We start from the raw sequence: 24,872 nt of genomic DNA, 5'->3' as shown, positions 1-24,872 counted from the left end.
AAATAAAGTGGCTAGATCTATGACAGATAGGAATAGGGCTATGAGTAGCATTTTTATTTATGATTTACACATATTAAGTAATTTGATCTTCTCAATAGTCATATAAGAAAGCTATGGTCATTGTCTCCATTTTATAGTTTTATAAACTGAGACTCAGAGGTTATGTATCTTGTTCAAGGTCACAGAGGGTGAGAGATGGAGCTGGGATTTGAATCCAGTTTCTTATTTTCTACCCTACACTCTCATCGCTGTTGATATAAATTAACCTAAGAGACACATTCTTCAGGTTTATTTTACCAGCTCTTTAGAAGTGTAGTTTCTTGTTATTTGCTTGTTTCTCTTAAAACAGGAGGAGGGATGGACCAGATTCTGTTTGCTTTATGAAGCTGTTCATCAGTGAAAATAGCAAAGAGCACTAAAATAGAGACACAGATACTTAGCTTTGTAATTGAAAGCAACACTCATAGCCATTAGCTTTATTTAAGGTGACCACTCTTAAATTAAGACCCAGTGGTGATATAAAACAACATGCAAAATATTACCAATATTGGGGCACCTGGGTGGCTCAGTGGGTTAAGCCTCTGCCTTTGGCTCAGGTCATGATCTCAGGGTCCTGGGATCCAGCCCTGCATCGGGCTCTCTGCTCAGCAGAGAGCCTGCTTCTCCCTTTTCTTTCTCTGCCTGCCTCTCTGCCTACTTGTGATCTCTCTCTCTGTGTGAAATAAATAAATAAAATCTTAAAAAAAAAAATATTACCAGTATGACTCACAGATGCTACATTTAATGGGATACACATTTCCAGACCAAAAGAGATATTTGAGAGAGAAGTAATTCTCTTGAGACATATGAAGACCTGTGGCAGAAGATAAAGGAAGGCTTTTTAATGATTAAAACTATCCCCTAGGAAGATAGATGTCCTCAAGGAAGGAATGAGCATCCTGTCACTGCAAGGATTTCAGTATAGGCTGAATAACCAGTCCAGTGATACTGTGAAAGGGCTGAGCTACATAGGAAAAGATTCTAAAAGATTCTGTGATCATTGAAAAAGTATATTCTTACAAACTCCATTTATAGCAAAAAATCCAAAAGAGTTTTCTTGCAGGTCAAGGCCAGTGAGAAATGCTGCACTATAATAAAATCACCTGGATTCCCTGTGGGCATCCTCAGTCTCCATGAGCAAATTACACATTTCGGTTTCCTCCACTTCCCAGTCATCAGTTTTGAAACATAACTGAAATAAACGGGAACACCTGTGAGCTAGTAGTGTCTGGTTTCATTGTGTTAACCGTTTACATTCTCACATAAGAAGAAAGTGATTTCCACAGTCCTGTAGCATTAAACGTGGGTTCTCCTTTCTCAACCTGAAAATGTTTTTTGTATATTTAGAGCTATAAAGCTGCTGTGGAGCTAAATCCAGATCAAGCACAGGCTTGGATGAACATGGGTGGAATCGAACACATCAAGGTAGGAGAATAATTCATTTCCAAGGGATTTGGTTTTTTCTTTCCATTTTCTCTTTCTGTCTTCTCTCAAAAGATTGAGAAAATATTGTTAATTCCCTCTTTGAATTATTTAAAGATCAAAAGCCTTATATGTTTAAAAGGGAAATCAGCACAGATTATGTTCACTTTGTTTTATCCAGATATTGAATATCATGAAGTCATTTGAAAACTAAGTCTATACAAATTATATTGCATGATTTTATTGAACATAAAGAAAACCATGTGTTACCTAAGAGAGGTATCATCATACAGCAAATAAAATCTGCCCCTTGTTGGGGCTTCCTGGACCTCATTGTCCTACAGCTTAACTCATGGTCAAGAGTACAGTGTTACTTTAAATATTACTTTATTATTTCCTGTACCTAATGTATCTTTTACTCCCTAATCATTTACTGAAATGCAAGGTTGTTTATTTGTGGGTTTGTTTTTTATTTTTCCAAAAGGAAAAGCTATCTTTGAGTGAATCATCAAAAATGACCCTTGGGAAGGCTCCTGCCTATAAGTAATGAACTCAAAGACTCGCTATCATTCATTCATTCATCCAGTCATTTGACATGTGATGTGCATGTGATGGGCCAAGTACTCTTTCTTCAGGCACTGGGAATAGAACACTAAATAAGTAAGACAGAACTTTCTGTCTTCATGGAGCTAACATTTAGTAAAAGAGATAGGCAATAAACACATCCATACATACATCTATATGTAAAATATATCATAGTGCTATGGAGAAAAAAGAGAACAGGGATAGGAAGTACCATGGAGTAAGGGCTGAAATTTAAAATTAAGGTGGTTAGGGAAGGTCTACTTTATTTTTTATTTATTTTTTTTAATTATTTTTTTTTTCATAAACATATAATGTATTATTAGCCCCAGGGGTACAGATCTGAATTGCCAGGTTTACACACGTCACAGCACTCACCATAGCCCGTACCCTCCCCAATGTCCATAACCCCACCCCCCTTCTCTCAACCCCCCTCCCCCCAGCAACCCTCAGTTTGTTTTGTGAGATTAAGAGTCACTTATGGTTTGTCTCCCTCCCAATCCCATCTTGTTTCATTTATTCTTTTCCTACCCCCCCCCCAAGTCCCCAACATTGCATTTCCACTTCCTCATATCAGGGAGATCATATGATAGTTGTCTTTCTCGGACTGACTTATTTCGCTAAGCATAATACTCTCTAGTTCCATCCACGTCGTCACAAATAGGGAAGGCCTCACTTTAAAAAGCGATTTTGAGTAGAGACCTGAAGGGGAAAAGCCATGTGGCAAAACAGGGAAAGAACATATGCAACGGTCCTGAGGTATGAGAGTACCTGCTGTGTTTGATGAACGGGGAAGAGGCAAGTAAGATGAAATGGTAGAAGCTGGAGTCAGAGTTAAGTCACAGGGCAGGATCATGCAGAGTCTTAAAGGGGAGTGCAGGGTTTTTTACTTTTATGCCATGCTGAATGAGTTGGGGTCCTTAGAGGACTCAGCAGAGAGATGCTATGGTCTGACATGTTTTTAAAGGATCGCTCTTATTTAGCTAACCTATTTTCAGGCTTCTATCAGTCTTTATATTAAAACAGTAATATAGTGATTAGCATTTAAATAAAAGCCCAGTAGGATTTACTATTAAGTGGAAACTGGTCACTCTCAGAAACACAACAAAACAGAAAGGTAACTTGTGATAACATAGCTGGAAGGGGATAATGTGACTGAGAGTTGTGCTCTAATAGAGGAATAAACAGGACATTTATCAGAGCAGAATAACCTGAGCTCTGATCTTAATCATCTCCTATGGTGTCTAGCAATATGAACTTACTTAAGCTTGATCATAAATCACATGGAATAAATAAATAAATGTGATCATAAATCACATTGGAAAAAAATACCAGAAAGAAAGGGGACACCTGGGTGGCTCAGTCGGTTGATCCCAGGGTCCTGGGATCGAGCCCAGCTTCAGGCTCCCCGCTTATGGGGGAAGTCTGCTTCTACCTCTCCCTTCCGATCTCTCTCTCTCTGTCAAATAAGTAGATAAAAATTAAAAATATTTTTTAAAAAATTAAAGAAAGAGGGATGGAGGAAGGAAGGAAGGAAGAGGGAGAGATAGAGAGAAAGAAAAGTAACATAATATTAAATATTTAATTAATATATTAAATAGTTATATTTTAAAATACTATGTTCAGTATGTTTTTAGATGACATGGGCCTGCATTTAAAGCAGTGGGGTTCAGTTATTAGTTTAAAAAGTACAATAAATAGGAACACCTGGGTGGTGAAGTTGGTTAAGCAGCTGACTTGTTTCAACTCGGGGTTATGAAATTGAGTCCCATGTTGGGCTCAGAGCTCGGCATGGAGTCTGCTTGGGATTCTCTTTCCTTCTCCTCTGCTCCTTCTGCTCATATTCTCTCTCTCTCTCTCTCTCTCTCTCTCACACACACACACACACACACACACAAATATATCTTTTTTAAAAAAGTACAGTAAGTACACTCAAGACTTTTCCAAAAAGTCTGGAAATACAAGGAGAATAGTATGTTCATTGAATTCTCAGATTAACGAGTGAATCCATTGCTTTAAATTTAGAGGTGCTTCCCCTGAAAAGGTATCTGGAGAATGAAGAAGGATCTATTGAGTGTATTATTTTGAAATGTAATGAACACACTGATTAAAAATTAGTTTATGCAGTTTTTCGTCTTTGCAAACATCATGAATTAGGCTGAACAGTATAAAATTGCTATGTTTGTAATTGAAAAATCATCTAATATCAGCAAATTCATTATGATACAATCCAGAATAAATATATAGACCGGGCACATGGTTTGGATATGGTCATTTAGATGGTACCATTAGGATGCAAGATTATTATGAGGTCCTGAAGAGAGAGCGGTCATTATCTTTCTCTTTGCACTGCCAGGTAGTGTATGTGTCAGGAGGTATTAGCTCTTTCCAGGCTTCTCTCCTTCCCTGAGCCCAGGTGAAACTTAGGGTACCGAGGGCTGTGGTAAGGTTGCAAGTTGGTATAAGGCTTTGCCAGGTCATGGCATGAAGAGATGAGAAGGGAGTTGTCCCTTTCTTATACTGCTTGATAATAAAAGATAATTATAATGAAGCTTCATAAAGGATGAAATGGATGGACCAAAAAGGCTAAAATACATTCTTTATAATCAAAGAGTTCTATCAACTGGACCACACCACAAAGTACTATTTTCAGTACTGCTGTATGTGCATTTTCTTGAGTGGCATTGTACGGAACTCTCCATGGTGTCAGAAGCGTTCTATAGCTGCACTGTCAAAGGCAGCAGCCACTAGCCCATGTGCGTGTTGAGCCCTTGAAATTTGGTTAGTACAACTGAGCAACTGAATTCTTAATTTACCGTAATTGATGGAAGCTTAAATAGCCATGTGGAGTTAGATAGCACATTTTTAGAAATTAGGTAATTCAGATTCCCTATCTTAGCATCTCAGAACTGGGGACACTGAATCAAGGGATATAATTAAAAAAAAAAACAAAAAAAACAAGGCTTCCAGTTTAATCAAGTAAAGAGCAAGTTGAGGGAGAGAAGATAATTCTAGCAGTAGATTTTACGTGAAAGGACAAAGAAAGCTGGTAATCAGAGAAGGAAATGCCAAGGCATCGGGCTGAGGCCTACATTCAGAGAAGACTCTCAGCAGAAAAATTGCAAAGTCAGCTGTAATATAAACATATTTTAAGAGCACTCAGTTGTCTGCACATGTGTGCTAAGCCTAGTAAAAATCACAAGATACTTGGAAGATAAATGCTAGAGTTGATGAAAAATAATAACAATTGAATAAAGCAAATCCAGGGTCTCACCTCTTCAGAATTCTGTTTAGCCTCTTATGAGAATCAGGGCTAATGATCAGAATTGTTTTCTGATTTGTGCATGTGTCGGAGCCTGGATTCCCAAAGTTACAATTTCCTTTTTCGTCATTTCCACTCTCCTTTTTACCAGTATGACGAATGAGTACTGTAATAAAGGGATGGTGTTTACTCAACCCTGGATGGTTGTTTAATAATGACAACAATGGTAGCATTGGATTGAGGCCTCACTCTGTGTCAGCCTCTCTGAGCTCTTAACACGCATTAGCTCTTTTGGAGGATAGTTAATGCATTCAGTAAATATTAGTTACTGGTTGCTACATAGAACTCTCACTTAGAGATGCTATTTTAAATTGTGATGGGAATTCAGAGAGTAAGTGGTTTTTGTCCGCATGGAGCTGTAATGGAGAATAAAATAGAGCAAATTGAAATGTGGGGAAATGAAGAGAACTCTTAACACTCAGTTCTGAGACGTGGCAGGACACAGATGGGAAAGAGGGTGAACCAAATAAGGAAGGTAAAATTTAGTAGCAGAAAAGGGCCTGGAAAACAATAATTATGACTAATTTGTCTGGAGCCATCTGGAACAGGCACACGTCATTTCCAGTTAGAAAGCCATGGAATAAAGCAGATGGGGGCCAACAGAGGGTGGTGACAGGTATCTTTAGCAGGTCAGGGGCGCTATGCCTTCTTTCCTGCTTTAAGAGGATCCAGCAGGTTCATATTGTCACACACCTTAGGTAAATTTGACTCCATATTCTTATCAGTTCTTTTCACTTTATAAAAACTTATATTTACATTAAAGCCCATATTAGGCAAATATTGCTTCCGTGTTAGTTGGATATTAAAATAACTTCCACCACTAAATAGGTCTAGCAGATTCCAAACTATTTAATCACTACTTTTGAATTTTCCCACAAACATCCCTCCCTTTCCTCCCTCCCTCTTCCCCCCCAACCCCCCCATCTCTAGCCATGACTCCATTTGATTACTAAGGAATAGTACCAACCCCATGAGAGCCCTATGAAATGATAGCCTCATACCATATATTAGTAGAATTGAAAATCTGTTTTTCTGCCATTTCACCTTACGGTGTAACTCTTATCCTTCACATTCTCCAGCTGGCCTGGTACTTAAAACAAATGGATTCTCCAAAAGCACCAAAAGATAAGGATAAAATTACCCATGCAGACAGGGTTTCCTTCTGAGGACATTCCTGTTAAACTGGGCAAGAAGGTCTGTCTCTTAGTCTCCCCATTCTCCAAGAGCGTTCCGATGGGTCAGACTATAATTGCCGTCTCTCTTTTTCCCCACAGGGAAACTATGTGTCTGCAAGAGCTTATTACGAGAGAGCCTTACAGCTGGTTCCAGACAGCAAACTGCTGCAGGAAAATCTTGCCAAGTTGGATCGCCTAGAGAAAAGATTACAAGAAGTTCGAGAAAAGGATCAGACGTAGCCATGTTTGGCCCAGTCTTGAGGGACAGTGCTGGTGCTTCTGGAAGAGGAAGAAGTGTTGGAGGCCTTCACCTCAGCAGGGGCACAACAGAGAAGTTTTCCGCTTGCTCTGAGTTTGGGGAGGCACGTTTTTGGATGCCCGCTGGTAACCCTTGCTGAGGGACTTGCATTTCCACGGAAGAAGACAGCAAGCAAGGGTTCCATCTGAGAGGAAGTAAAACAACTACTACACGTTTTGCAGATTTTTGTTGGCTTTAATTCCAGATTTCCCTTCATCTGTTTCTCTGCTTTTCCAACCTAAGAATCTAATTCCATCTCAGTGTAGACTTTTATGTCCTAGAAATACAGAGGCTTAAATGCTCTGACAGCAGAGCAGCTCTTCCTTGTGAAATGAGATATGTCCTAGAGGGAAAAAATCTCTGGGATAAACCATCTGGGTAATTCCACCAAGAGGTAACTCATTTAGTTCTCCAGAACTAGAAATGAGTATCTAATAGTTTTTGTAGAATCTTCTGGACTATTTGGGGGAAACGGTGTTGTTAAGTGAGCTTTGTCTAATACCCCCCAAGGATATTGCTAGAGCCCAAAAGAGTGAATTAAATTCCACTCTGATGCAAGCTTTTCCCATTGCCCGATATAACAAAAAGGAAGCTTCTGGGATTGTGTATGGGTATTCTCATCCCTGGGGGAAAATCAAGGATCTTGGTTCCTCTAATTTCTTTATGGAAATGTTTAAGATTATTTTAATTTTATTACAAGTATTACTAGAGTAGTGATACTGCTCTAAGATTTCAGAAGTGCTTTTAGAATCATTAATGTTTCTGACTCCACATACATTGTTATTTTGGTGGAGAAAAAATAGTATATTCTACATGAGAAATATTAAAGATATTAACTAAGAGAAATGCTCTACTTTATTATCTTAACATTCAGTCATCCAGAGATTTATTATTTTTTTGAAAACTATATTTAATCACTGAAAATGCTATACAATATATCACAAAAATCTTCATAGACTATGAAGAGGTTGGAAGAGAAGCTCTATTGATTTGTCTACTGAAATTTAATGAGAATTCTGTGCTGTATAACATGAGTGATGGAAATCCAGAGTTCTTGGTTCTGTATTTATAATATTGGAGAGTTCTTGGCGAATGCTCAAAAAATCTAGGGGAGAAAAAAGTCTAAATTCATAATTATAAAAATACATATTTATATTTAAAAGACAGAGGCCAGCAAAGTGGAACTTAACAAGTTGACATTTGTTTTTAGTGTTATTTATTTTGTAACTTATAAAATATATTTAATATATATATATACACACAAATTTTTCTCTCTGTACATAGTGGTTTTAATAGCAGCTTTCAGAACTGATCATACAGAAATCACAAATCTGAATTACAATGTAAAGTTTTAAAAGCCCCTCAAAAAACTTGTATTGATGATTCACTTGGCAAAGCTAAAGAAATTAGGAAGTGGAGTTCAGTGTTTGGGTGGTAATATATTTTGAAAGTGAAGAAATTGGAACACCTGATTCTAATTTGGTCATCTTCATAAATTAAAAAAAGAAGAAGAAGAAGAGAAGAGAAGGAACCACTCTGGGGAGTGCTGTTTGCAGGCTAAGCCAGGTGGCCTACAGATGTCATAGCCCAAAGGTGTGCAGATTTCACTTGCTCAGGCCAGGATAGGGTAAAAAGCCTTCTTCTTTTCAACACTGCCCCTTTGTGTTATTTTTTGTCAAGGTAAGTCTAGTTAAAAGAACTTCGCTGTAAAGGGATGATGCAAGGCGTATTTTAAATGCAAAGGATTCCAGAATTTGAATTAACATACATGTGTTTGTACATATCAATAATCCAACAATCTCTATATATTGCCACTGTGATCTTCTGTTTCTAGTAGTCTTTTAACCTTATATGTCATAAATTTGTCCAAGATTTTACTTAAAATATTTTCATTCTCCTCAAAATTATACTTTTATGTCCTAAGGCCAGGAAATGTATCACAGTGTTCATTAAATTATCAATCCACCCCCAAATTGGGGGTGGGGGGAATGAAGCCCTAGCTAAAAAACAGTATCTGAGACTTAAATCACAACTTTTTAGAATAATCTGTAACCAAGACTCACACCTAGGAAGTTAACAGAAAAGACTAAGTCCCAAATTTTGAAAAGCAATTATGCCTTACTTGAAATGCCGCTAAAGGTAAGAGGGTACATTAGTGAGAATGGTTGAAATGGTGGTTATAGCCTAAAAGTTTCTGAGGGAAGGGGTCACATGGCCTTCAGGAGAGTTGTTCTACCTTCTTTTGGGTGCTTTTCTCTCTCCCCATGTCTGTCTGTCTCTTTGTCTCTCTCTTCCTCCCTCCCTTCTTCTCCCCAAGCCCCTTAGCCTCCCTTCATTCTGCCCCCCACCCCACACTGTCACTCTGGCTCATTCTGTGCACACACACTGGCATCTCCTTGAACGTGAAAAGTAAGCACCATTTGTTGGGTCAGATATTTTTATCAGGATTTAATAATGCCACTGAGATGTAGCCAATGAAATAGTTTTCATAGTTAAATGGTGTCTAAAAGAAAATAAATGTTATTTTTCAAAGATATTACTTGTAACATGAAATACTATGTGGAATTCATTCCTATCAATAAAATCAGAGTGCCCTGGCTAGTTGTGGACATACATCCAGAGTCCCCTACTAAAAGTGTGCTTGGCAGGAGAGTTGCTGCCAAGAGAGTTGCTGTCCCCTTTCTGAGATGGAATGGCAGAGCTGGCTTCATGGGCCTGAGGTTCATGTGGTCCCTGGGGGTCCTGCTCTCAGAAGGCCTCTGTGTTGGGTTGAAGGCCCTGCTTGAAATTCTTAATAATTTTGAAAGAGGGGTCCTGCAATTCCATCTTGCACTGGATCCTTAAATATGTAAGGTGTCCTCAGTGGGAGGGAAGTTGGCCCAGGACAAGATAGGAGATGCTTTAGTCTGGCTGAACACTTGATCCAATGATCAGAGTTTCATTTGTGACTGTGTTCCTCTGAGCAACACTCGCTTTTTTTTCTCAGCTACATTTTGAGTCCTTTGTGTACATATATCCCCCGTGTACTGCCAATCTAACCTGTCCTTCTGTCCTACCTAGAACCAGTCCTCCTGGCCTTTAAGATTCCCATTAAGTGGCAATCCTTTGATATAGGAACCATGAGAATGGCTTTACAAGTTTATTTCAACCTTAAGAATTCTTCAGGGTTTTTTAAGTGATCCAGATGTTTTCCAGCTGTTAACAGTATTCGTAAAACACAGTTTAGCGATGTAACGTTAAGTAAACCAAAGATTCAAATACCTTGGAGGAAAAGAAATTTTATTTTAGGGAATCCTGAGATGTAAATATTCTTTTGGGTCTGTTTGTTTTGAAGTTCATCACAAAACAAAGATGAAAGCCAGCACTTTAACGACAACCTCCTATAATACATCACAGCCCCTAGCATGAGACTGACACTCGTCATACCTCACTTGATGGAGGGGTTTGTAGTGATTGTACCGTACTTCTCAACAAGACTAAATGAGAAAATCCAAACTGTTCTTTACCAACCGACCCACAGAAACTATAATTTGAAGGGGAATAAAAATGAATGTGTGGTTTCTTATTGTCTCTACTAAACATTCCAGGCCCCTCAGATCGAAGAACCACATTCAGCTGATAGTTAAGAACTGTTCCTTGACACACAGGGGCTCTCAAGCCGGGTGGGACTGCAGGATCACCTGGGGCCCTTGGGCAGTCTCTGAGATGCTGGCTGCCTAGTCCAGATGCTAAAATGCAGCGAGACTAGAGAAGTAGGCTAACAACTTTAATGGAACTTCTATGACTTTTACCATGTTTCTCCATTTTTACTTTTAAATCTAGACTAAAATGAGCCAAAGAATTCTAAAAAATAATTCATGGCACAGTTGATTGATTGAGACTATTGTTTCAAGATTGACAGGTGGGGTGGGTGGGGCAGTTTGCACTGGTGGCAATTGGACTGTAATTTGACCTCACATTTTCAGAATCCTTCACTCTCAGATGGAGAAGAATGTGTATACACCATGTGTATACACCAGACAAGGCACCCAGTATGTAAAACTCATTGGCGGTGTTCATGGTGTAGAGTGTATGCCTAGACTTATGTATCTGTTTTGATTACACACGTCAGCTTTTGTTAATTATTTCTTCTTGTACTCATTAGAATCTGTTTTTGAGGGGGAAATAAAACGTTTGATCTGATGTGTGAAGGATGTGCATCTTAGATTAATAAATCTATAGGGTATTCATAACGACAATCAGAGCAAATGTAGTTATGGGTAGTTAGTTTGTTTTTAATTTTTCACCTAGTTTCCAAATCACATTTACTTCAGGTATCTCCCAATAATAGCAAAAAGTAACTATCTGACACCTTTTGGTATTTTAAAAGAAGAAATACCTGTCAAATCTTGCATTTAGGCTGCAATTGAGTAAGATAAAGGCTTACAATGCCAAATATATAACATAACTTTTTATGATTATTCTTGATGTTTTGTTGTAAAAGAAAAATATGTTGAACAGTTCTTCAAAAAATAGAACTTCCTTCTTTCTTTTTGGTTGTGGTAGCCATTAACTTCAAGAGAAAAAATATCTATAATCAAAGGAGTTCTTTAATATCAGCAAAATAAGACAACAAAATTGATAATTTTCATGCCTATCAAATGGCTCATATAAAAATGTGTTATTTTTATCACCAAAGATCCTTTCAGCTAAAACCTTTTAGGGCATGTAGCTCATGAAATCACCATCCATCACATTAGTCATTATTAGATCACCATTTACCCCAAGATGGAAAGATTAATCTATGTTCAGAAACCCAAGAGTTTCTTCCCATTCTCGATGGTGCAAATGGTATATATTTATGTCATGTTTGGAAGTTTCCAGTGTGCATAACATCCTTTTGGGGTTGCCTTGCTGGCCCAAAGGAGGGGTGCTCCGGTCCCAGAATCAGGAAATCTGGGTGGTAGGCCTGTTTGGCTACAGAGGAGCCGCCCCACCCTGGACAGGTCACCAAGCCTCTCAGCCATGTCTGTCACTCAGGGAGTGACTGGTTAGTTCTGTGAAACTAGCAAGCTCTGTGTGTCTCTGAAACCAGACTGAAAGCCCTTTACCTCTGAAGAGATAACTGATTAGTGTTGCCCTTCATTTGAGAAATTAATCACCGCCACAAAACACACACACAACCATAAGAGTGAGTGCAATGTCCAAGTGCTTTCATATGACGGAGATATTCTTATTTTGCAGTCAATACACATAAAAATTGGTCATTTTGTTATGTGTCAGGGGGAAATATTCTTAAAGATTTCCTTCAAAGGAATTAAAATAATCTGTAGAAGCCACGGCTTGCTTTTATAATGTGGTAAGCATCTGACTTGGTGACTCACATGGATCCCTCCTTTTATCAGGGAGAAAATGACTTGCATTGTGTTCTTTGTTCATGTTTTTATTTCCTACTTTGATCAGTTATATATAAATGCACATTTTGTTATTTTTCTTGTGCCAGCTAGAAATATATTTCCCATTAAAGTATTTCTCCCATTTAAGTCTGATTATGTATGCTCTGCTTAGGTCTTTCCAAAATGAAATTTATGTAAATGTGTATTTTATGTAAAATATAATGAAAATAATTATGTCTGTTTCAATCTCTCAAGTGCTCAGCAATTAGTACCCATTGAAACCCCTGTCACTAGCTGACATGTGTCAGCTTTAAAAGTGTCTGCTTTAAAAGAAAGAAATCTTCTTCCTTCTCATATTCATTCATTGCATCACAGTTTTGTGTGTTTCTTGTCTGCTCTCTTTCCCATACCTGCAGTGACTGTTTCAGTCCTTAAGTGCTCCTGATCTCTTCCTCTCATCTTGCTGAGCAGATGCCTTCAACCTCTCTGCAGAGAGTAAGTAAAAGGTAGAAAACATATTCTCTCAATACGCTGCACTCTGTCTACAAACTTCCTGTACCCAATTCTTTCCTCCCCTGTTACTACAGTGGAAAAGGGACCTAGGCTCTGGATTTTGCCTCTTGTGAAGTTTCATTCCATCCCTTTACCTCCCTTTTTCATCTTTAACTTCTTCCTTCTACTGACTCATGTGAATTCTATTCTATTTTAAAACATGGATACAGGTAACCACCATCAAAATCATTTGGGAAAGAAAAATGTAAGCTCTTCCTGTATTTCTTTTCATCTCTAACTGCTACCACATCTCTTTGTTCCTTCTCAGCTGAGCTATTTGAGTGAATTGTCTTCACCATTCTTTCTACCTCCACCTTTCACATTCCCTCTGCTTCATAGTGTTCTGTCCCTGCAACAAATAAGTAAATGAAACTTCAGTTTCCACGGTCACCAAGAATCCCCTTAGTGCTGAATCTTGGGCCTTGTGGGACTTTGGAGAAGGTTCTAGAATTCAGACCAGTAGTTTAGCAGGGATGGAAAAATTTGTTTACACAAAACATTGTATAGAAGAAGAAGAAGTAGGTATTTGGGTCTATCTGGAGGATCTGAGCTTTTATTGGAGAGTAGTTTGTCCCTGGGGCAAGGGAAGGCTATGGTATTCCTGGTAAGATCACCAGAGTGAAAACAAAATTTAAAGGTGGGGTGGTGAGTGCCCCAGGTCAGCCAGCCACTATAGCTGGGGATTCCCTTTGCAATGTTCAAGCCTAGAGGTACAGAAAGGCTGCTTACCCTTACCAAGACCCCTCCCAGTGTCCCCTAGACACCCTAGCTAGAGGAGTCCTCTACTTAAACTTTTGCAAGATGTCCTTAAATAAATAAAGCTGTGCTTGCTATTCTCAAGAACAGTTCAGTCCAATAGAACTATTTGTGATGATGGCAGTGTCCTCTGTACACTCTCCACTAGGCACTGGTGGCTATTGAGCCCTTGAAATGGAGCTGGTGTGTCTGAGGAACTAATGCTTTTACTGTAGTTAATACTAATTTAAATAATCACGTAGGGCTAGTGTCCACTGTAATTGGACAGTGACCCTCTAGAGCTTCTTGATGTTAGATGGGACATAAAAATCAGAGAAACACTTTTCATGTTCATGTAAGATTTGAGACTGTTTCTGATTTCAGTGCCAATTGGATTCTTTAAGTTTTTCACTGAAAGGGGCCCTTTGATCTCTCTCCTGTTCCCTTCTGCAGTTTTAGGGTCATTGTCCCCAGCTGATTCTCACCTGCTTGTTTCTGTACCTGCATTCCCTTCACCTTGACTGTCTTCTGCTTTCCTGTCCATCTGTCCATCGCCTGCCTGTCTCCCTAATTTGTATACTTCCCACCTTAGTTAAGGAGCTTTTATTTCTATCTTACACAAAAGTAAGACAACTGGGTCTGGGAGATTGGTGTCTACCTTTATTATATATAGAATGTCCACTGGGCTTTGCCCTAATTTTTTGATAGAACACAAACCCATTATAAATTCTGGCTTTCTTCCTCTCCCAACCTCAAGTTATCTTACGACAAAATAAGGCTTCTAGAAAAAATATGCTGACATATCAATCTTACCAATGAATTCATTTTAATAATCTTACACGATGGATCCTACCGCTTTGGCCCATTCCACTGAAGCTAGTAACACAACCACCCAGCAAGGGGATGGCAGCCGTAAACCTGATCTTTCACAGCCACTCTGCATATTCTTGAACGCCAAGGGCTTCAACAAGCTTCTTACAAGGTGGGGCAGTCCTATTAATTACTCAATAAGCTTCCATGAGTCTTCCTCTTTTCAGAAAGGGGCCTGCCTGTGTCTTGGATGGGTGACCAGCTTCCTCACTCTGGCTCCCGCCACCTTCCCGGGACTGAGACAGAATTCCCCTGTGCTGAGCGTTCCAGGCCACTGATCCCCTTGCTCCCGGGATCACCGGCGGAGCCCCCCTGCACACCTGTGGAGGCGCGGCGTGGCGGGACGGGGGGGGGGGGCGGCTGCAGCCCGGGGACCACCAAGAGGATCGGGAGGGTAGGGGTGCTGGAGGGCAGCCGCAGCTGTGAGCCCGGCCGCCCGGGGCAGGTGCGGCCCCTCGGCGTCGGCTCTGGAGTGAAGAGCGCGGCGGGCACTTCCGGGAGGGAGGGTCTGCACCCCGGGGCTCGCTGTCCCCACGCGGAGTGTGCAGCTGCGGCGGAGGAAGCGGTGTCGTCCCCGCGCTCGGGACCACGCGGGTGCCCGTCGGGCCGGGCGGGGTCTGCGCTCTTGCTCGCTGGGGGCCTCCCGCAAAGCCTGGGTGAGCTCGGATCCCCACGGGGAGGCTGCGGACGGGGGCTGAGTACCGGCCAGGGAGGCTTCTTGACTCCGTCAGCCCTCAGCCCCGGGGGAAGGGTGAGGGGCTGGCGCAGGCCCGGAAATTCTCAGACGGGCCAGGGTTTTGTGGAGGCCAAGAAAAACAAGGCTGTACCCACCTGGAGTCTAGCCCAATTTCCAGAGACAAATAACTCCGTTCCTTAAGCCCTAGTATCATCCTCCCCTCCATGAACAAAACGGAAGGAGGCTGAGGTAGAAGGAAAAGTAAACAAAGTTAAATTTCTTCTAAACCCAAATCTCACTAACAAGGACGCTTGAGAGCAAGAATGTGACATGCCACCAGGAAACTCCCAGTTGTCTTCATGCTAGTGCCTCGTCAAAGGGAAAAACAGCCTTGGCTTGATAGCCACCAGGCCTTCAAGATCCTGCCAGTCTTCTTTACCTTGATAGCCCTTCTGAACACCCGCTTTGTCCTCACCCACCGCCGAGTCCACCCCCTACTCTGCTTTTTAAAACTCTGACTGTAATCTGGCTCAGGGTCCAAGGCCCTAGTCCGCTGTGTCCGGTATACTTGGGCCCAAGCTGAAGCCTGTCAAATAAACCCTCATGTGATTGCATCGGTGCTTGGCTCCTTGGTGGTCTCTCAGACTGAAAACTCCGGCACAACAGTTTCTTCTGGAGATTGTTTAAATTCTGGAGTTCAAGGTTTTAGGCACTTGGGCTAAGGAGCCTTCTCCACGGAAGAATAGCCAATTAGAAGTAATTTAAGGTCAAATATATATCTCTTTTCTGGAGTAGCATATGTTGTTCTCCAGGATCTTTAATGCACCCTAAATTCTATAATGCTCCCCTCCCCCACCGGCCCCAGAGTACGCTGGGAACGGATGGGGTGGGCGGCTAGCTCCTCCCGCCCCCCCCCCACGTCTACGTCTTCCTAGGGCAGCGCCTACTGCCGACTGTCGCGCGCGCGGAGCGGGAGGTCGGGGTGGGGGTGGGGGGTGCAGGGGGGCGTCCTGAAGCTAGTTCCAGTCAACAAAGGGTAATTGTGGGATGGTCTCAGGAGTGTCCTGAGACAAGAAGGGAGTAGCCTGCTGCTGAGTGAAATCAGAACATTCGTGCCAGGCCAGGAGAATCTGAAGCTGGAATCTTGATCAAGTGAATCCTTCTATGAAGTGCCCTGGGTGTGTGTATACACACACACACACACACACACACACACACACACGCGCTCTCTCTGCCACACAGGACAGAAGTGTGGGATCCGTGCGGTTGATGTGACAACCAGAAACTGTCTTGGAAACTGGGTTCTTCCTTAGAGTTACTGGTTGGAGAAATTCAACAGTCGGCGGACATCCGTGGTGGGTCAGTATAACCAAAGCATTGATTTCTTAATGAGAAATCTTACGGTTTTTTTTCTTGTTTCAAATATCACAACTCCAGGTTGTTAAAACATGTAATTTTTCTCTTGACCCTGCTCAACCTCTCTGTCAGAAAGTTTACTTTATAGGAAATTTCTTCCTAAACAATTATATTGGTAACTTAACAATGTTAGATAAGGAGAGTTGATTTCTAGTGTTTCTAAGGGAGATGACACCTATGGGGAGACCTATATGAGTTATGTTTGTGCGTTTCTTCTTGGGCAGGTCTCCCTAAAATCAGGTGAGCACCACTTCTGTGGAGGAAGCTTGATCCAGGAGGATCTGGTTGTTACCCCAGCACACTGCCTACTTGGCCTCAATGAGTAAGCTGTGGATTTCCATTATCATTATTCACTTATCAAACCTCGATTGCTAGCTATACGACTGGGAGATTTGAAGCTCTAAATACTCTGGGAAGTTCAATCTCAATCCCTTTCTGAATTTTTCCACCTGGTCCAGCCACTCATGGACCTTCCTGATCCCCAGAAACTTGTATCAGGATTATTTTAAGATTTCCTGTACCTCTTATTCTACTAATCAGAGTCCCCAAAGATCCCAGATTAGCCTCGATAATTTGTAGAGTAGGTAGTGAGGTGGAGTTGATGATTACTCGTTCTAATGATATATTGACATCAAATGTTTAATGGATGTTCCAAAATTTTAATAATCTGAGTCATTAGGAGGGAAAAAATATTGTGGAAATAACTGATACTTAGCTAGGTTGAGAGTACTAATAATAATGAATGAGAGTTCTTGGAACAATTTTTATATCTTTTTTAAAATGATAGAGCATATGTATACAAGTCTAAAAGAAAAGGAGGCCATTTTTAAGTACTTTATGCAGAAAGACATTTGATGGTGGGGGAAAGGGTGCACAGAATGCAAACACTCTGATGGAAAATCATGACTTTTTGCAGATCCCTATAATTTATAGGCAATTACGATGGTAGTAACCATTAATCAAGGTGCATCTCCTTTTAAGACTTAGAAATGTTTAAAGGTACAATAATCACTTTTCATTTTAATTATGTGAAACCAAGGCAGTCGTTCCTGGGGAAACAGCTATATTTATTGAAACATTTTTCTTCAGTTTTAGGAAGCAAATTAAGAGCCTGACTGTGACTGCTGGGCAACACAGCCTCTCCCAGAAGGGTGTACACGAACAGAAGAATCCTGTCTCAAAAATTATTATCCATCTTGAGTACCACAGACTTGGACATATGAGTTCTAATATTGCACTACTCTACCTAGAACACAAAGTTGAGTTTGGTATGTAGGGAAGTTACACATGAAAAAGTGTAGGAGAAAATGGTGTTTTATTAATCCTGTACCAGTTAACTTTAATTTCTGTGCATAGATCTACTAATATTAGAATAGCTAAATTTTATTCCTTTTTATTTTATTTTTATAAGGATTTTATTTATTTATTTAGCAGAGAGAGAGATCACAAGTAGGCAGAGAGGCAGGCAGAGAGAGAGAGGGAAGCAGACTCCCTGCAGAGCAGAGAGCCTGAAGGGGGGCTTGATCCCAGGACCCTGAGGTCATGACCTGAGCCAAAGGCAGAGGCTTACCCACTGAGCCACCCAGGCACCTTTTTCCCCCCCAAAGGTTTTATTCTTTTTTAAAATCTTGTTTATAACTTATAAAAAACACTGTAGAAACTATGGGTCTCAGACACAAATTATGTATGCTTAATCTGCATTTTATATACTCTTTTGTCTTGGCTGGGCTACGTTCTAGGCTTATTTATACTCAGCTCTAGCCAGGGAGTTTGGGACATTTGAAAGTGTCCTCAGAGAGTTCTTCTTTTTGTCATTATTGTGGACTAGATAGCTGACACTCAGCACAGGTAATCTAAACATTTTGGATAAGAATATTAAAAATCTATTTTTTAAAAAATACAAAAAAGAAATTTTTCAGTGACCCCAAACAATGAGCACAAATTAAGAGGCGTCGGCCAGGTAATGAAGCAAGCCATTGCCTTTGAGTCATCAAAAGTCTAGTCAAGAACCTAGAGCTTTAATTGCTCAAGCAAGGAGACTGCATAGGAAGAGGGATGGGAGATGGGAGAGTCTGGTTGGAGTCTCCCATGTAACTCCTGACTTCCCAGCAGGTAATGCTTGAAAGGTTGCAGGAAAAAGAGGGGGACATACTTCCCTCACATAAAGTGAGGGAAATAAGGAAACTTACTGTTTGATCTTTGGCTCCGTAATCATAAGCAAGCCTTCATTCAAGTTGAATGCTAGAATTCCCATTACCTGTGACCAAAAGAAACTATTGCCCCATTTTTCTGTTCCCCTTTATAGAAAAGCTATGAAACTCCATTTATGGTATGGAGGTTAATTTCCTCTCCTCAGTTCTCATAATTACACGTATTAAGTTTGAGCTATCTGTTAGACATCCGAGTCAGTCAGACTTTCACGCCCCTTACTCCCCCCAGTTTGCCCTTGTCTTAGTCACTGACCTCCATGTTGTTAAATTCAAAGGTGAATTCTCAACCATCAGCTTACTTGAAGGAGTTTTGACAGAGTTGCTCATACCATCCTGGAAACATTTTCTTCATTTGAGTTCCAGGAGTCCCTTGGTTTGCCTTCTACCTCTTTTTTCACCTTTTACTGGTTATCTGTGATGACACCTCCTCTTCTCTGTAACCTCTTATTGTTGGCATACTTTTCTCTATCTGTCCTCACTCCTTTAGTGTCCTCATCCAGGATCAAGCCTTTAAACACCATCTGTGTGAAGACTATCCCAAATATTGTCTGTCTAGTCCAGGTTCCTTTAGATTACATATGCTGCTGGGATTACTAGCAGTTGTATAGCCAACTGCCTACTGGTCATCCACCTGGATGGCTAATAGCATTTCAAACTTAATATCCTTGAAACAGCATCTTGATTATCACCTACATCTTAAATCTCCTTTACCCATAGCCTTCCATTTTGATTAATGAAAATTCTATCTTTCCTGGTGTTCAAACTAAACACTTTGCACTGGGTCTTGATTCCTCTTTATCTCACACTGATTCTTCTTTCTCCCAGAAAAGTCCTGTTGCTTCTGTCTTACCCTCTCTACTCCTAGCAACCTATTCCAGGCTACCGTCTTTTCTTGCCTGGCTTAATTTTAGTAGTCTCTTAAATTGTCTTTAACTCCCTCTTTTGCATGCCTAATGTTTATTACTAACCCAACAATCAGACAGATACTTTTTGAAATATGAGTTATGTCACTCTGTTCAAAACCCTTCAGTGGTTCTTCGTTCTACTCAGATGGAAATCAATGTCTTTACCAGTTGACATCTCTGCCCTCCTGGCTCTACATCTGATCTGTTGTGCATGTGTGTGAGTGTGTGTTTTTGTGTGTGTTTTCCACTAAACTTTTTTTTGCTTACTGTGTTCTAGCCATTCTGGCCAACTGTTTCTCCCCACTGTGGAGACTTTCCATTCTCTTTCTTCTTCTTCAAGTGCTTTCTGCTCAGATAACTACATGGTTCCTTCCCTTGACTTTTCAAGGCTTTTACTCAAATGTCATCTGCTCAATGAAACTTGCCATGACTATCAATTTCAAATAACATTTCCCAGGCCATCCCCCCTAATCTCCAGATTTCAGAACTTCTTTACCCTACCCTGATTTTTCCAGAGTGATAGTACCTAACCACCAAATAAGTTATTTTATTTATTGTTTGCATGCCCACTTCCCTAACACACACTCTTGTGTGTAAGGGATTTATCTTTCTGCTCATTCACTGAGGTCTAGAAGAGGGCTTACCACATAGTAGGACTTAGTTACTCTGAGGGAAAACTATCTTTTAAGAACAAGGGTCTACCCTAAAATGTTAATAGTTTTGGAAGATCATGGTGGTACATATAACACTGGATTATGGTCTTCCTTGTTTTACTTTTTCTGCATTTTTTCTAAATTTCTTTACATATGAAAGAGTTTTATTTGTTTGTTTGTTTTTAAATATATGTCAGGGGCGCCTGGGTGACTCAGTCAGTTAAGCCTTTGACATCAGCTCAGGTCATGATCCCAGCATCCTGGGATGGAGTCCCTCATTGGGCTCCCTGCTCAGTGGAAAGCCTGCTTCTTCCTCTTACTCTGTCTGCCACTCTGCCTACTCATGCTCTCTATTGCTCTGTCAAATAAATAAATAAAATCTTTAAATATATATATATATCAATATTACATTTAGGGAGAGAGTGTAGAAGCTATGAAATTAACTGGATGTCCCTTTTCCAAATATATTCAAGACTTGTCTATCTATGAGCCTTATAATTTTCTGTTATTGTTGTTTTTCCAGGAACTGCTGTTCAGCCAATCTGTCCTCCCATAGAGATGAGAACTCTGAAGCAGGGATTCTTTGCATGACCAGTGGATGGCGCAAGATCTCAGAGAGTGAGCGGCATCAAAAGGAAACAATAGTAGTTCTTCCAGGTTTCTTTGTCCATGAGAAGCAGGAATTTTATTGGCCATGAGTAATCCATTTATCCTGTTTTGCTTTTGTTTTCCCCAAGTTATGATCCAGTGAGAATTTCTGGTTGTCTTCCCCATAAAAATGACTACACTTAAGGCTCAACACAAAACTTCTCCTGCTACCCATTTTGGTTAAGTGTGTCAGAAAAAGAAAACCAGCAGTAATTATGACAAATGAATGAAAAAGAATACAGTAAAAGGATAATCAGGAAATAGTAACAATGGTTAAACTTATTTGTCTTTAATGTTGTGATTTTTTTCTTTTTTTTTTTTTTACGGTAAAGTATTTCACAAAATATGAAAATGTTTCCCTCTTGGGGAAACTTCAGTGAGGACAATCGTTGTCTAATTTATCAGACTGTCTCCACAGCATCAGAATATTCAAACGTCCCATGAGAAGTAGAACTTCCCCTCATGGATGACAGAATGTGTAATAGTGTGCTCAAGCATATGAACCTTCCTCTTCTGGGAAGGACAATGATGTGTGCCATGTGTCCAGATGGGAAAAAGGATGCCTGCCAGGTAAAATATATCAGTCAGCCTGCTTATTCAGTATCATATAGTTAATAGCGGATTCTGCCTTTCCCCATGAGTTGCTTTTGCAGAATTACTGCTTCAGAATTCTTTTTGTTCATCTTTCTACCATGTTTCTGCTGAAAAAGTTTACTTGACCCGGCCTGAGAGCATTCTTTCCTGTTCCGTGTCCATTCTTATCCCCATGCTTCTTTTTGGAGAAAGGGAGGGAAGGAATGCAGGGGAGTTGGTTTCAACATTTCCAACCTATTGGAAGGAAACAAGAGCACTTTGGCAAAATTAGGTCTATCTGTGAATTATTTTTCATTCCACCTTTTGATAAACATTGTGATTTTTTAAGCCTTTAAGGCAGAATGCAATGCTTGCACAAAATTTGACCAAAGATGGTATAACTATTGTAATGGTTGGATAAAACATATGAATGACCTCCCAAGGCTGACATAGCAACTTACCAAGAAGACTGATCTTCACAAGACAGAGAAGGGAAAGGGAGACTAATTGGTGAAAGGCATTTTAAGTTTTAGATGGGGATGACAATTTACTTGGAAAGACATAAAAACAAAACAAAACTGGAGGAGCAAGGAACTTGGAACTGCTATGGGATGCTCCCTAAAATTATCTTTTGGAAAAATTTTGACTTTTATTCTGGGGATGAGGGGTTGCAGGTGGGAGGCTCTAACAGGACAGGGACCAGGAAGGGTTTGGAAGGGAGGAGACAGCAATTTAGAATTATGCCACTTTCTGAATTGGAACCCAAGTAGTTTAATGGTGCTCTATCCTATCTGCTTCACTTAGAGACTGTCTTTTTTGGATTAAGCCCTCAAACGATCCTGTGCCTTTTGAAGAGGGTTTAATGGATACAGAATTGACATGTGTTCTCAAAGCAACACATGATTCTGAAGGATTATTAAAGGATCCTAAAATCATGTGTTCTTTATCCTCTAGTCCAAGACCCCACAGTCCTTTACATGTAGCCCCTGGGACAGAGTTCAGCTTCTGTTCTGTTCTCAGAGCCTTCAGCTGTTGCATGAACTTGGGGATTCTATTCACTGGTGCTGTAGGCTTGGATGTGACCCAGTCTTTCCCAGCAAATCCAGGTGACAAACTAGAGTGAAAAACTGTTCTGTAAACTCCCCCTTCTCCTTCCAGTGGTTTGGATGTACATGGTTGTTCCCAAAACAAGTAGGGGCAAGAGAGAAGTTAAATGGTAGCTTGACAAGATTGCAGACACTGATTGGAAGGAAGTTACATCTGGGCAAAAAGACTGTACCTTGAAACTAATGGTGAAGAGACAGAAAGGTGGACCAAAAACAAAACAAAACAAAAAACACCACCACCACCACCACTGGTGGACAGTAACCAGTGTGTATCTACGTCTCTACTAGAGATGAGTGCTATTGAGATGAGTGCTATTGTTTGTGGGCCTACTAAAATATTTTTAACCTGTGAATATTTTCAAGTTTTTTCTTTTTCTGTACTCTGAAAGGGAGACTCTGGAGGTTCATTTGTTTGTAGAAGAGACAGTGGAATCTGAGTCCTTATTGGGATAAGTTCTTGGAGAGCTGTTTGGACTAGAGATTGGACTTCTTTAAGAAAAAAACATAAAAGGGTATCGCTGGGCATTTTCTCCAAGGTGTTTGAGTTGATGGATTTTGTCACTCAGAACATACTCACAGGTAGGTGTAATTTCTGTGAATTCATCCTTCCATTCTAAATCAAATGCTTATATCAAGGGTAGTTACTCTGGTATGTTGCAGGTATAATAGAACTAGGCTCTAAAAGCACAAATATGTCTGATTTTCATTTCCTAATCCAATATATAATGAACTAAAATCTCTAAATTCATGAGAACTAATAAGTTTCAATTTAACTTAAACTCAACTTGGACATAACCTGGATCTTCAAGTTTATGTTCATGTAGATTTTTTGTTTTTTGTATTCGTAAGGATTTAAAAAATAACCATTGAGGAAGGGTTCTTTCTTCATTTATCCAGCTGACATATCTTTTCCTCTAAATTAGTTTATCTTTTTAAATTTTTTTTATCTCACCAAAGGACATACCCTTCCCAATGTCCATCACCCAGCCACTCCATTCCTCCCACCCACCCCACTTCAGCAACCCTCAGTTTGTTTTCTGAGATTAAGACTCTCTTATGGTTTGTATCTCTCTCTCTGGTTTCATATTGTTTCATTTTTCCTCTCTTCCCCTATGATCCTCTGTCTTGTTTCTCAAATTCCTCATATCAGTGAGATCATATAATAATTCTTTCTCTGATGGATTTATTTCTCTCAGCATAATACCCTCTAGTTCCATCCAAGTTGTTGCAAATGGCAAGAGTTTTTTTTTTATGGCAGCATAATCCATTGTGTGTGTGTATATATATGTGTGTGTGTATATATGTGCGAATATACATATATATATACATGTATATATATATATATATATATATATATATATATATATATATCTCACATCTTATCAGTTCATCTGCTGATGGGCATCTAGGCTCTTTCCATAGTTTGGCTACTGTGGACATTGCTGCTATAAGCATTCAGGTGCATGTGCCCCTTCAGATCACTACATTTGTGTCTAGTTTCAGACACTAAAAATAAATGACTTCTTTCCCTTTTCTCCCATTCACCTTTGTTAATTTTACTTGACCACAGTGGAGAAAATAAGGGAGGCTTTGGAGAGTTGTTTTTGTTTTGCAACACTAAAATCTAGATTAGAAAAACAAATGTGGGTCAGGAGATGCCAAACCTGTCCTCAAGGAACTTCCCTGCTATTTGGGAAGACAAAGGAGTAAATTGACCAATGTGACAAAGGTAACGTCTGAGCATCCAGGAGAGCTCTGAGGAGCTCAGTCCCGGGGGACCAGAAGGTGTGCCATACAAAGTGGTGACACCCATGCAAGGAATGCCCAGGGGCAGCCTCCATAGAATAGAGATGTGAGGATACATTAACAAGAACAAACAGCTGAGTACGAGAACCAGATTTTTTCAAGGCCAGAACCCAGAGTGTCAGAACCTAATGTTCTCTCCATCCCACCAGCGCTCCCTCACTGTCATCCACAATCAGCTACCTTGCCCATGATTCGAGAAGCACCGCTGTGACTGGTCCAGCTGAACACCACTAGAGCAGGCTCACCACTGACTCTCATTTGGGCATCAGAGTGAAAGTGCTCTGTTCGTTGTCATAACTACGCAGAGAAATTCTCTCCTGGTAGCAATTCTGTTCAGTTTTCATCACCTGGAAAAGAAGGTTAAAAAGATTAACAAGCCCTGAACAAAGGTTAATGATAACAATATTTTAAAAGGGCAATGAAATCAGCCAGTAACAGTTAATTCCACAATGAAATGAATAGCAGAATGTGACGATTTATTTCAATAACACTTCCTTGACATCTTCTTT

General features: G+C 40.2%; 2 protein-coding genes across 3 annotated transcripts in view; both read left to right on the top strand.

The window, feature by feature from the left end:
• The window catches only part of TMTC1 (transmembrane O-mannosyltransferase targeting cadherins 1), a 264,007-nt gene extending 251,647 nt beyond the window's left edge, over positions 1-12,360 (top strand). For both annotated transcript variants that reach the window (XM_013057825.2, XM_004755702.3), the window contains 2 exons: positions 1,387-1,464; positions 6,640-12,360. In XM_013057825.2, coding sequence (XP_012913279.2) covers positions 1,387-1,464; positions 6,640-6,780 — 219 coding nt within the window. In that variant the 3' untranslated portion in view covers positions 6,781-12,360. The remainder of the gene's footprint in view (positions 1-1,386; positions 1,465-6,639) is intronic.
• Positions 12,361-14,342: 1,982 nt separating this feature from the next.
• Positions 14,343-24,872, top strand: part of OVCH1 (ovochymase 1) — a 51,976-nt gene continuing 41,446 nt past the window's right edge. Inside the window, 10 exon segments of the mRNA XM_045073458.1 lie at positions 14,343-14,412; positions 14,538-15,026; positions 16,289-16,325; positions 16,327-16,405; positions 16,687-16,784; positions 17,558-17,730; positions 20,754-20,780; positions 20,783-20,848; positions 21,297-21,448; positions 22,947-23,136. Coding sequence (XP_044929393.1) covers positions 14,343-14,412; positions 14,538-15,026; positions 16,289-16,325; positions 16,327-16,405; positions 16,687-16,784; positions 17,558-17,730; positions 20,754-20,780; positions 20,783-20,848; positions 21,297-21,448; positions 22,947-23,136 — 1,381 coding nt within the window.

This window comes from Mustela putorius, unplaced genomic scaffold (assembly GCF_011764305.1).
Source record: "Mustela putorius furo isolate JIRA1106 unplaced genomic scaffold, ASM1176430v1.1 tig00537227_pilon_pilon_pilon, whole genome shotgun sequence".
In the NCBI taxonomy this organism is placed as follows: Eukaryota; Metazoa; Chordata; class Mammalia; order Carnivora; family Mustelidae; genus Mustela; species Mustela putorius.
Note: the sequence above shows the minus strand (reverse complement) of the source record. Positions and strands in the feature narration are given on the sequence as shown.